The sequence below is a fragment of the Ictalurus furcatus genome, chromosome 16, assembly GCF_023375685.1.
Source record: "Ictalurus furcatus strain D&B chromosome 16, Billie_1.0, whole genome shotgun sequence".
Taxonomy (NCBI): Eukaryota; Metazoa; Chordata; class Actinopteri; order Siluriformes; family Ictaluridae; genus Ictalurus; species Ictalurus furcatus.
In genome coordinates this window covers 23219841-23231505 of record NC_071270.1, presented here as the reverse complement: position 1 = coordinate 23231505, position 11665 = coordinate 23219841, and the positions used below count along the sequence as shown (strand labels likewise).

The 11665-nt window shown below is 40.0% G+C and overlaps 1 protein-coding gene across 1 annotated transcript; it reads left to right on the top strand.

Annotated features, from left to right (window-relative positions):
• The first annotated feature begins 2898 nt into the window (after window positions 1-2898).
• On the top strand, window positions 2899-10848 carry mat2aa (methionine adenosyltransferase II, alpha a). The gene is made up of 9 exons (XM_053644590.1): window positions 2899-3088; window positions 5914-5991; window positions 6164-6286; window positions 6685-6797; window positions 7086-7229; window positions 7800-8018; window positions 8127-8309; window positions 8413-8546; window positions 9174-10848. Exons 1-9 carry the CDS (start codon window positions 3010-3012, stop codon window positions 9274-9276), a joined length of 1176 nt encoding a protein of 391 aa, XP_053500565.1. The 5' UTR covers window positions 2899-3009; the 3' UTR covers window positions 9277-10848.
• The last annotated feature ends 817 nt before the right edge of the window (window positions 10849-11665 follow it).

Below are 11665 nucleotides of genomic sequence, written 5' to 3'. Positions count from 1 at the left end.
TACTTAAAGTGTTTCACTTTCTATTTTTGTACATTATGCAAACACGAGCATGCCTGTGCCACCTGCTGCTATTGTACCAAAGATCATTTCCTTGCATGATGTGTATGAGGCTTATTTATGGGCTGCTGCAGTTTACCAGATTACAAAACGGTAGTTACAGTAATTGAAGGGGTTTCTTATAAATCACACTGGAGCACAGCCATGGTGCAGTCACATGTCTTGCTTCAAGTTGCTTCAGGTTTTTTTTTAAACATGTAGAAATGAGAGAACGTCTTTCAACACCGTTCAGACAAACCAGTGATTGCTGATAGAGCTGAGTTCTCTTATAACGAGTTCACTTTCCATAATATTTTAAATAAGTTTCCTCATTTCTCTTGCTGAATAACTGAACAGCTCATAATGAAAATAAAAATGCACGGCTTCCTTCTCACCACAGATGGGGTTGATCATCCCAGAAAACCTTCATGCACCAACATGTGCTTCTTTATAGTTGTACTGGAGCTCCGAAAAGCGAATATATGCAACGTGTAATAAAAATCTAGCTCCCTGTGAGAAAAATATATTTGGCGTGGCTGTGAGTGATGACAATTAGACTGTGATCATGCATGAACTGTGCTAATTTTTGTACGAATATGCAACAATGACATGAATAGGCTTTGTTGTTTTTTTTCAAGATTAACGGTTGCCAGGTATCTGAGGCAACTTTTAATATGAATAGACGAAAATCTGTTTTGTCCTGTTGTCCGGGTTACTCAGCTTGGCAACCGTCTTAACTAAAATAACTGCAAAATCCACGTCCACGTGCTCAGCAGGACAGTGTTGAGGAAAGTTTCAGTGCTCTGAACTACCAGCTCAGCAACTCTTCACTGCGAGACACACAGCATAACAAAAGCAGTGCAAATCACACACAGGTGTATGTTGATTCATGAAATTATCCACTCCTTTTTTAAGACTTTACCCTCCATTTACAAAACGCCGCTCGATCACATGCCCACCGCCACAATAACACACTCAGAGGAAAGCGCCGTCAGCCCTCTTCCTCATACACGAGCTCACAGACACCTAAGATTGACTAGTGTTGCTCTGATTGACAGCGGAGAGAGTAATACTGTCCCCACCCACTCTTGACTCCTGGCCATGCACAGCTTCCTTGTACTTTTTATCCATTTGTAGTTACATTCAATTTTGTGGAAGGCCCACGAAACAAGTTCCTCTTGTCACTTGCATTACAGCAGCTATAAACAGTTGTTTGCTCACTAGCCAGTCTTGCTTTTTTCTGGTCATGTAAATTTAATAAAACAAAATGGAATGCCCAGAGTGCACATCCCGGAAGATTTCTGACTGTTACAAAATGCTGACACTAGAGCCTCCTTCCTAAAATGCTAAATACAACATCACCAAAACATCAGCACCAAAATATAATCCCTCCTTCCGCATGTTATTCAGGAGAGCTGGCGCAGCAGCCGGGCTACAGCTGTCTTCATGGAGAAATATGATCATCACATGGAGAACACACACCCATAATAAACCAGACCAGAGCGAATATGAAAGTTTAAAATAACTATCAGAACTGTCATTCGAGTTGAGCAATATTGCTTTTGTAATAAAGTCATAATGTGATAATAAAGTAATAATGTCTTATAAATACAGTATTGTGATAGTATTAGGGACTATGATAAGATGAGATGCAAGTGGTACAGTAACAGAGACTGAATGATGTTTTCAGGCAAAATGGTGTTCAAAACAAACATCATCTAATAGTTTTAGATAAGTATTACATGAAAACATGACATGAAGTTAATTTCACCCTTTAAAAAAATTTTCCTTTTTTTTTTTTTTTTTTTTTAACTTGAGTACATTCAAAAGTAGCAAGGTTTTTTTTTTGTTTTTTTAGGAGTGTGTGTGTGTGTGTGTGTGTGTCCATATTTCCACTTTCAATTGAGTCATATAATGACATATTATCTATACTTTCACTTAAGAGTTATTCCTCTATATTTTGTCCAGTGCTGGAGGTCTAAAGTTCACCTCAGACAGCTGACGAACTTGGATTATGTTGATGAAGCTGGATTATATGTGCGTAATCAACAATTTCTGATGAACTCTGGACATACAAGATAACACACAAGGGATTTTTCCCCATTTTCACATCCTGTCAGACATTTTAGTAATAAATATAACCCAAAACAAAACAATTCACTTGAATAACATGAGAAGTAATCACATGAACTGATTTCCTTATCCGTTTATTTAGTCTAAGAGAGAACTAAATAAATATATATATATATTTATTTAGTCTAAGAGAGAACTAAATATATATATATATATATATATATATATATATATATATATATATATATATAAATTTATTTATATATATATATATATATATATACATATATATATATATATATATATATATATATATATATATTCGTTATGTTTCATTCATAACGAAACAGAAACAGGATTTTCATTTCTTTGAAATGACTCAACAGCTTGCGGTGAAATGTTAATATATATATATATATATATATATATATATATATATATATATATATATATATATATATATATATATATATATATATATTAACATTTCACCGCAAGCTGAGCTTGCGGTGAAATGTTAATATATATATATATATATATATATATATATATATATATATATATATATATATATTAACATTTCACCGCAAGCTGTTGAGTCATTTCAAAGAAATGAAAATCCTGTTTCTGTTTCGTTATGAATTGTTTACGTCTCTTGGTGGAGACCGTTGCATCCTGAGGTTGAACGTGATTGGTTGGTGAAACTGACGGACGTCTGTTTAAACCAATCAGATTTGGATGTTTGGCTCGCATAGGATGAATATAAGAGGCGGCGCCACTAGCTGATATTTATTCAGAGTTGAGTCTCTATAGCAAGCGAGGCTGAATTTAACAACGTTCCTGTTGAAGTAACAAACCGACAGTCATTTCGCATATTAGCTAAATTTATTCACTAGAAACATGAACTGCCACGGTAAACGCATCTCCGATGATGATTGCTTCCTGTTCACTTCAGAGTCAGTCGGTGAAGGGCACCCTGGTATGTATATCTAAACAGTATGGAATTTTTTATTTGAATTAACGTGAAAACACGCATTTAAATACAGATTTTCGGCCATGGCGACGAGCAGCTGACAAACCGAAAGTGACCCAAGCGCAATGCGTTTGCGCAGTTAGCATGTTAGCAAGCAATAGCTACGTCAGTCGGTTTAATTTCTAGCGCTTGTTTGTTTAGGAAATAATTACTTAACCGCGCACGGAATTTTAGCGTTAGATTCCAGAAACCCTTACATATAACCTAAACAAAGTTTTGGTCAACATTTAAGGTGCGATTTGTTCGCCGGTATCCGTTAATCTCGACCACGCCGTGCGGATGGAGGCCGAATCAGTGCACGCGCATGCTACAGGATCTAATAATAATAACAATAATTATGAAAAATAATATCGTTTATATTGGATGCGTGTGTAATATATAAATGGGAACGTGTCTGTATGGAGGTTGTTTTTGCTCAAATGTGTTTAGCTGGTCGTATATTAAAGCTAAATTAATTACTGTGAAATGATGGTGAAATCGTGCGCATGCGCAGTACGGCGGGAGGACAGCATGTGGCCAGAGCAATGCTCAATGGAAAGGTTTTGTTTCTTTAAACTATTTCTATAAATCTCTTATTTACACAGCTTGTTGACTGCGTTATGTTTAATAATAATACATTTATACATCCTACCAACTTCTTGTTACGAGTCCAGTCTAAAAAAAGTAATGATGACTTAAAAAAAAAAATATAGCATCTATATTTAATATTGTCTGTATTTTCTTTGACAGTCCTAGACACTAACAAAAATAAACACATTTAGTAGTAGTGTATTAATGAGCATGAGTTAATCCGCGTTCTTATTGCATGCATTTGTGTCTCCACGTGTTTGCTCTGTTGCGTCAGCCTCCTTCTGGGTTGCCAGATTGGTATGAATTCCCTTATCCCCATCAAGCAACCAAAGGAAAGCCATGCGTATGTCTTCTGAGACCTAGATATGTTCATATAAGGCATTGTATGAGAATGTTGTGTGCACTGAGCGAGTATCCTTTCACTTTCTAAATCCTCCTGTGCTTGTCAGGTCATGCCAAGGTTACCAGTTTTGGGCTCTATGCCACATTTTTGCAGTGCACTGAATTTTGGTCAAAGCACTGGGTACGGTGTTAAAGACTGGGTTATCAACCCCAGTCGTACATCAAAACTCAAGCATAGGCAAAAAAAAAAAACCCTACAACTTCGAAATCGTTAACAGGTTTCTGTTTGCACTTGGAAATGAATATATCTTCATTTCTGCTGATAGATTCAAATAATCTAAACATTGTTGTCTATGTGCTTCTTACTTTCTCTTTCGTATTGAGCAGGGCTGTCCGGTTTTATCCGAACAGGCTGGTGTTCGTTCTTTAATTCCAAACAAGCAGGAGCCACCCCAGATTCCACCTGTTTAACCAGCTGATCTTGATTTTCAATAGACCCAGACGTTGCCATAAAGAGTAATTGCTTCCAAAACTGGCAACCTTGGCCTTTCAAAGGAGCGGGAGGATCCTTCATGAATGAATCACACGTTTTAGAGTGAACACATGGCATTACATATTGCCTTATATTTTTATTATTTTGAGCCACTAGAAGAAAATACTCCTGCTCACTCCCGTCGTGCACTACACTGGACGCAGCCCATTATTTTGTCCTCTTTATAGCACACACTACTGCATGCATGCAGCAGCGCAGGTTCATGCACAGGTGCTTCGAGTCCTGGCTGCATTACAGCTGATTAATACGGCTTATGTCTACTCTAAATATAGATCCCCTCCGAATGCTGCGGGGTAGTAACCCAATTCAAACACAACCCAGCTGTTCTGCCAGGCATCCGTCTGGGGTTCAGTACGTACCGTTATTCATGCTCGGTAACAGTGTAAAGAAGCAAGCTGATACAGCTGATTGAAATATGCAATTCTGGAAGACAGGATCTTCGTGACGTGGATTTACCCCCCGTGGTGTGGTGTTAAACAGTAACTTTTAGTTGCTCTTTAACAATACATCATGGAACGGAAACCGTTTGTAATTAAATGAGTAGCAGTTTCATTTTGACTAGGACTAATGCATCAGAAATTCTGACTTGATGCGGTGATGCATTTGCACTGAATCTTTAAAATTTAGATTTTTTTTATTCCTTTTTGTTTGTGTTCTTTCTGTTTCTTTTTAAGGACATTAAATCAGTTTTATGCAACCCAAAACACCATTGTTGATGGTTGCGAATTTCCTAATGCATATAACGTGTCTCTGAAGTTTGCTACGATATGATATTTTTGTCATGTTGTCCACCCCTAGTTTTCTGTGACGTTAGTGTTTACGTGATCGCCAGAGGAGACACTTAAAAGCACTGTGTGCACTGTGTTCAAGCATGTGACTTCTCAGTATAACAGCGTATAATACCGATATCCCACTCAGTCAGGGGCAAAACGAAAATAAGCTGCTCATATCTGGCACACTAGAAGGTTTGTTTTCCTTGTACGAAGCTTGTTGTGCCGCATTGTGCTGCTTCGATCTTCAGGGAGTAATGTGTTTAGTCAGGATTCTTGGCGAGGTTTATTTAATGCCGTCGGCCAGGTTGATTTACATTCCGAGCCGATGAGCAGTGCTTGGTCACGGGTTTTTCTTCACGTACTGGAAACACTGAACACAGCTTGCAGCATGAATCAGAAATTCCCTCTTTATTAATCGTGTTGCAGTAATGTGACTTTCTCCTTCCTTTTGGTGTAAATGCATTAGATTTATGCTTCGGTGCAGACCTGTTCACGGCCCTCTAACGTTAACTCTATGCGCACTGTTTCCCCAGATAAGATTTGCGACCAGATCAGCGACGCTGTGTTGGACGCTCATCTCAAGGAGGACCCCAATGCTAAGGTTGCATGTGGTACGTGTTGTAACTGCAATAGTATCATCAGTATGCTCTGTGAATACAGTTGGTGTGTGTGTGAGAGAAAAATGGTCTATCCATACCAGTATTTCAGCTTTTAAAAATGCACTTGCTTCCTTTTTACGTTATTCTTCTTAAGATCTCGCTGCAATCTTTTATCTCGTGACAGAAACCGTGGCTAAGACCGGAATGATCTTGCTCGCCGGCGAGATCACTTCTCGTGCCCACGTCGACTACCAGAAGGTCGTTAGAGAAGCCATCAAGCAGATCGGCTATGACGACTCCGACAAAGGTGCGGCAGTAGCATGCAAATGGCCTTTTGCATTTGTAGTGTTCCCTCAGTATAGTTTCGAGTCATTTTACAACTTTGTATGTCTCGTGTATAAATCGGACCGTAAGAAACAAGTCACATTTGATTTTGTTTTCATTGCTGAGCGTGATGCTAAACCATAACGTTTTGTAGGTTACACTGTGGCTTAATTAAAGTATCAAATGCAATCTCTTGCTTGTTGAGTAGCATGTTTAGTGTTTTATTCTATGCCCTGGTGTGATGTAATCCTTCTTTGGTTTTGGGGAGAAAAACCCCCCCACTGAGATTAGGCTGTAATGCTGTCTATGGTGTCCTTTGTTGTAGTTTTGAGAATCCTCCTGTTTTGGATCTGTGGCTCTAATGTACTTTTCATTGCTCAGGGTTTGACTACAAGACTTGCAACGTCCTTGTGGCACTGGAGCAGCAGTCCCCGGACATTGCACAGGGTGTCCACAAGGACCGCCGTGAGGAGGACATTGGTGCTGGTGACCAGGTGAGCATGACGAGGGAATATTAGGGCTGGGACACATCACCATACTAAAATCTCAAGTTTCGTGTAATCCTTCATCATGATATTGAGGTTGTATCGATAAATCACCCAGCCCTATGAAATGGTATTTAAAACGGCTAAACGATAGTGCAGTGGTGTAGTGCAAGCACAGTATTATTTAAAACCCAGCGTAAGATGGTATTAACTTTAGCATGAATCGGGATGACTATAGCCTGTAAAGAACATTTAAGAGGAGGCTTTTTGTTCTGAGACATGCTTTGTGGTTCTCAGGGTTTGATGTTTGGCTACGCCACTGACGAGACGGAGGAGTGTATGCCCCTGACCATCATCCTGGCGCACAAGCTGAATGCTAAAATGGCCGAGCTGCGCCGCAACGGGTCTCTGCCGTGGCTGAGGCCGGACTCCAAAACCCAGGTGAGGTGTTCGACTGACTGCAGGTCTTCAAATGTAAAATGCCTTTTAATGTCTGTTAGATTTCAGCTTAAACAATAAGGTGGATTTGTTGTTGTTGTTATTATTATTATTATTATTATTATTATTATTATTATTATTATTTATTTTTATTTTTTATTTTTTTTGTAAAAGTTTAAAAGGCAAAGGATCATGCAAATAGATGTATTTGCATGAGTTAATTTTCTGGCTTGAGTTTCCCAAAATCACGATATCTCTCCCCCCGGTTGCCCCCCCGCCCCAGGTTTTTCTGAAAAATTCCCACACGTGTACACAAACATCACTATACTGTTTTCAAGTAATCATGCAAATTAAAGCTACTAAATAAATGCTCCAGGGCAAGAAAGGCTAATTTGGGTCTAATTTGCAACGCATCACATGCTCAGCTCAGACTGGTTTGTCGAGGTAGTGTTGTTTTGATTTGGTTACGACTGTTGTGTATTAAAATTTCGGGTGGTTGCGATGTCATGGTGTCCCGGTGATTCATCACACCATCCCTGGTTATTGAACTCGAGCTCTTTGTCTCTCATGTAGGTGACTGTGGAGTACCGTCAGAACTGTGGCACGATGGTACCCTTGCGCGTCCACACTGTGGTGGTGTCTGTGCAGCACGATGAGTGCGTGAGCCTGGACGAGATGCGTGAATCCCTGAAGGAGAAGGTTGTGAAGGCAGTGGTGCCCAACCAATACCTGGATGATAACACCATCTACCACCTGCAGCCCAGTGGGCGCTTCGTCATTGGAGGACCACAGGTGAGTTGGGATACGCAAGCTTGTTTTTACCTGTGAGAGGGTTTTTTTTTTCCTTCACTTGGATTTCAAAACTGAGTTTTTTTTCTATGGGTCTTAATCGTGGTGCAGGGTGACGCTGGTCTGACTGGACGCAAGATCATCGTGGACACGTACGGAGGCTGGGGAGCTCACGGAGGTGGTGCGTTTTCTGGAAAAGACTACACAAAAGTGGACCGCTCTGCTGCTTATGCTGCCCGCTGGGTTGCTAAATCTCTGGTGAAGGCAGGCCTTTGCAAACGCGTCCTTGTGCAGGTGAAGGTTTTTAAATAAAGACCTTAACAGAAGTACCATTTACAGCTCTTTTTAATTGGGTTTCCCTTAATAATACTGTGTTTTTTTTTTGTTATACCCATAGCTGTCGTATGCCATCGGCGTGGCCCATCCACTCTCTGTTTCCATCTTCCACTACGGCACTTCTGAGAAGAGCGAGAAGGAGCTGCTGGAAATAGTGAAGCAGAACTTTGACCTCCGTCCTGGTGTCATCGTCAGGTAAATTAGGCTTGTGAGATCGTGTGCAATACACCGTTCAGTCCTATCGTGTCCTGACCGTCGCAAATTGACGATCGGATCGGTCGTGGCTTTGGAAGGGTGCAGGCTGCAGCTGGTAGACGAGGGCGTAGCCAGATTGCTGCATCACTACAAGAAGCTAGCGTTATCATTGTCAGATGCTAGCATGATCAGTGAGGAACGCTTGCTGAATGTCAGGACTGTAAATAAATAAACCAAATTGGCTGTAAGTAAGCGCTTCATAAAATCCAAGTTAATTTATATAAACTGTGTGTGCACGTGATATTTTATTTAAATTTTTTTTTTGTCTATAACGCAGATTTCAAACATTTAATATATTTTCAACTCGAGGTTTTTTGGATCATTTCAGTCGAGTGTCCACAAACTTTTGACCCGGGTGTGTAGTGTTCAGCCAGCTGCAACACGTTTCTGATCAGAATGGTGTGGAGAGTGCTAATGAGCCTGTAGTCTAATGGTTTTTTCGCTAAAACGTTTACAGAAATGTCTTCAGCATACATGGTGCTCGTAAAAGTGTTTAAAAAAATTTGATGCTTCTTGGTCGTGCTTTCATAGTTTTTTTTTTTTCTTCTTTCTCCTGTGTACTTCCAGAGATCTGGACCTGAAGAAGCCGATCTACCAGCGCACTGCCGTTTACGGCCACTTTGGCCGTGAGTCTTTCTCATGGGAGGTGCCTAAAAAGCTTCAGTATTAAACCTGCAACGGCTTCTCCTTTCGGTCAGCAGGTGTACAGTACAGAGAAATCTTGCTACCTTGAGGAGAACGATATACCCTTATACTTAACCCTAAACCCTACTCAATAAGTCCCAAAGATAAATAAATCCGTCCTTCTTTTCGCTTGTACCCGCTCTCAACACTTCTTGACCTTTGACCATGACCCTTTTATGTGTGTAGTTTAAAAAAAAAAAAAAAAAAAAAATCATAATTTTTTAACTCCCTCCGTCCCATACTCCTCCATTCTTTCCTCACTCACTCATGCTCCTCTCCTGCATCCTACTGAATGATGGCACAAATTAATATTTTGAATGCAGATTGCTATGCATTGGCACATGAAGCACTGAAGCCAATCAAACCTTTTTTTTTTTTTCCATTTCCTGCAAGTACTAATTTATGCCAGTATGAACTTCTTTTTTTTGTGTGTGTGTGATTCATTTCGGTCACTTCAGTGTGACTTTTTTTTTTTTTTAAACCTGAGGATCAGTGGAATATTTAATAATGCGAATGCAGCCAATGCAAAGAATTAAGTATGATCTAGTTAAAGTATAACTCTAGGCCTGTTTCGATTGGAGAACATATATCTTTATCAGATGGAATGGCGGTGGTTTTTCAGATGTCTGTTGTCGACGTCATGGGCCTTGCAGGCCATGTGTATTCTGGCGTATTACAGAGAAGCCAGAAGCTGCTACCAACTGTAGTACTGAAGGAATGTTGGTCTTGACTCCACCCCCTTCTTTCTGCTCGTTTTTCAGTAGATTATTTTTATAGATTAAATCTTATCTCAGTAGCTGTGTTTTCTAGACCATGGTGAAGTCTGTGCACTTCCCCCTCTGTGCGCAGTCGATGGCCAGCGTAGTTACAGAGAAGCTGAGCTTCCCTCGCTGCCACATAGGGGTCACTTTCTCCACTTCACTTGCACCGGTTTTAAACCCTGCTGTCCATACGGAAAAGTCATGGCGCCTCTAGAGCACTGGAAAGTCGAGTTCCTTTTTTTTTTTTTTTGGGTACGTCAAACTTTAAAAAAAAAATATTATCCTGAGCAGCAGTGTAGCTGCGTGCCCAACCTGCCATCCTGCGGCATCCTCAGCGCGTCGTACAGAAAAGCTTTGAGGCTCTGATGCTAGGTGGCTGTGGAAGCTGTGACCGTTGTTGCCTATTATTATTATAGAGAAGTCTGACCATTCCCTGCACGTGTTTTATTACATGTTGGATGGTCTGCACTGCAACCGAGACAGGAAGCAAGACTCTGGCCAGTGTTGTACAGAGAAATTGGCCTTGTTTACGTTGCTCTGCTCGGTAGCGGTCAGAGATGGTCTTTTTCATTTTAGTCTTTTTCTTTTTTTTATTTCTGAAAATGCCAGCCAGTGGTGCAACATACTGGCTACTGGGAGAGCAAACGTGCCTTTTTCTGGTTTTCTCCTTTCCTTCCTTGCCACAGTCCCCCTCTTTTCTCCTTGGTCCACCCTCTGTAATGTTTGTACCTGCTGCAAATCCTAAATCCTCAACTGCCCCGGTCTCCTGCTTGAGTTCAATAAAACTTCTGCTCTGATCTCCCGAGTTCATCTTTTTTTTGAGTCTTGTTGTTTTTTCACCCAGTTAAAATCATTTACATTTTTAGAAGAGAAGTTTTTGATTTAGCGGGCCGCCATCTAGCAGCAAACTGGCCATGTAGTAGCGTTGTCCGTGTGGTTTGCTGCATTAAACAGTGCGATTCTGGCATTTTCTTTGCTAGGTTTGGGTTTTTTGAAGAACGTGTTTAACCCTTGACGTACCATGTATTTACAGGGTGCGAATGAGAGTCCTTAAAGCCTTTCATGTTAATTCTTTATTTTAAAAAAAATAAAAAAATAAATTTTTAACTATCATCTTATAAAACCAATTGTAGGCATTGAGAGTTCACTTTGAATGTGAAAAATGATGATTCCAGCCCTCCATAAATAATTTCCCTAGTGGTACTTGCACCTAAATAACCCCAGAAGCACTGAGGCAGATGACACACCTTAACCACTCTTCAGTTTGGTAATCTATAATATGCAGATGTCCATTATGACAGTTTAATCATAAACTCTGCTGAGCTACTTCGTATGTTTAATCCAGTGAAATGTCAAGCGCAGTCTGTTAGGAACTTTTATTTTATTTTATTTATTTTTTAAAAGACATATAAAATGCTGTTTTGAATTTGTATTCTAGTCAATGAGTGCGCACACACACTGTAATACTACAATAGGATTAGATGTCCCAGGATCACCATGCGAGCCGTTCTGTTCATGACTGGAAATGTTGAAAAACATAACTGACATCACTGTTTAACTTCCTGAACAATAGGGAATGAGTTAACTTTTACTGTGTAAAGTTGTGGATCAGCG

What these genes read in the sequence shown, in the direction of transcription:
- mat2aa (XM_053644590.1), top strand. Translation starts at nt 3,010, where the DNA reads ATGAACTGCCACGGTAAACGCATCTCCGATGATGATTGCTTCCTGTTC. An exon ending in TCGTCATTGGAGGACCACAG is followed by an intron (nt 8,019 to 8,126) that starts GTGAGTTGGGAT and finishes ATCGTGGTGCAG; the next exon opens with GGTGACGCTGGTCTGACTGG. An exon ending in GCAAACGCGTCCTTGTGCAG is followed by an intron (nt 8,310 to 8,412) that starts GTGAAGGTTTTT and finishes TTATACCCATAG; the next exon opens with CTGTCGTATGCCATCGGCGT.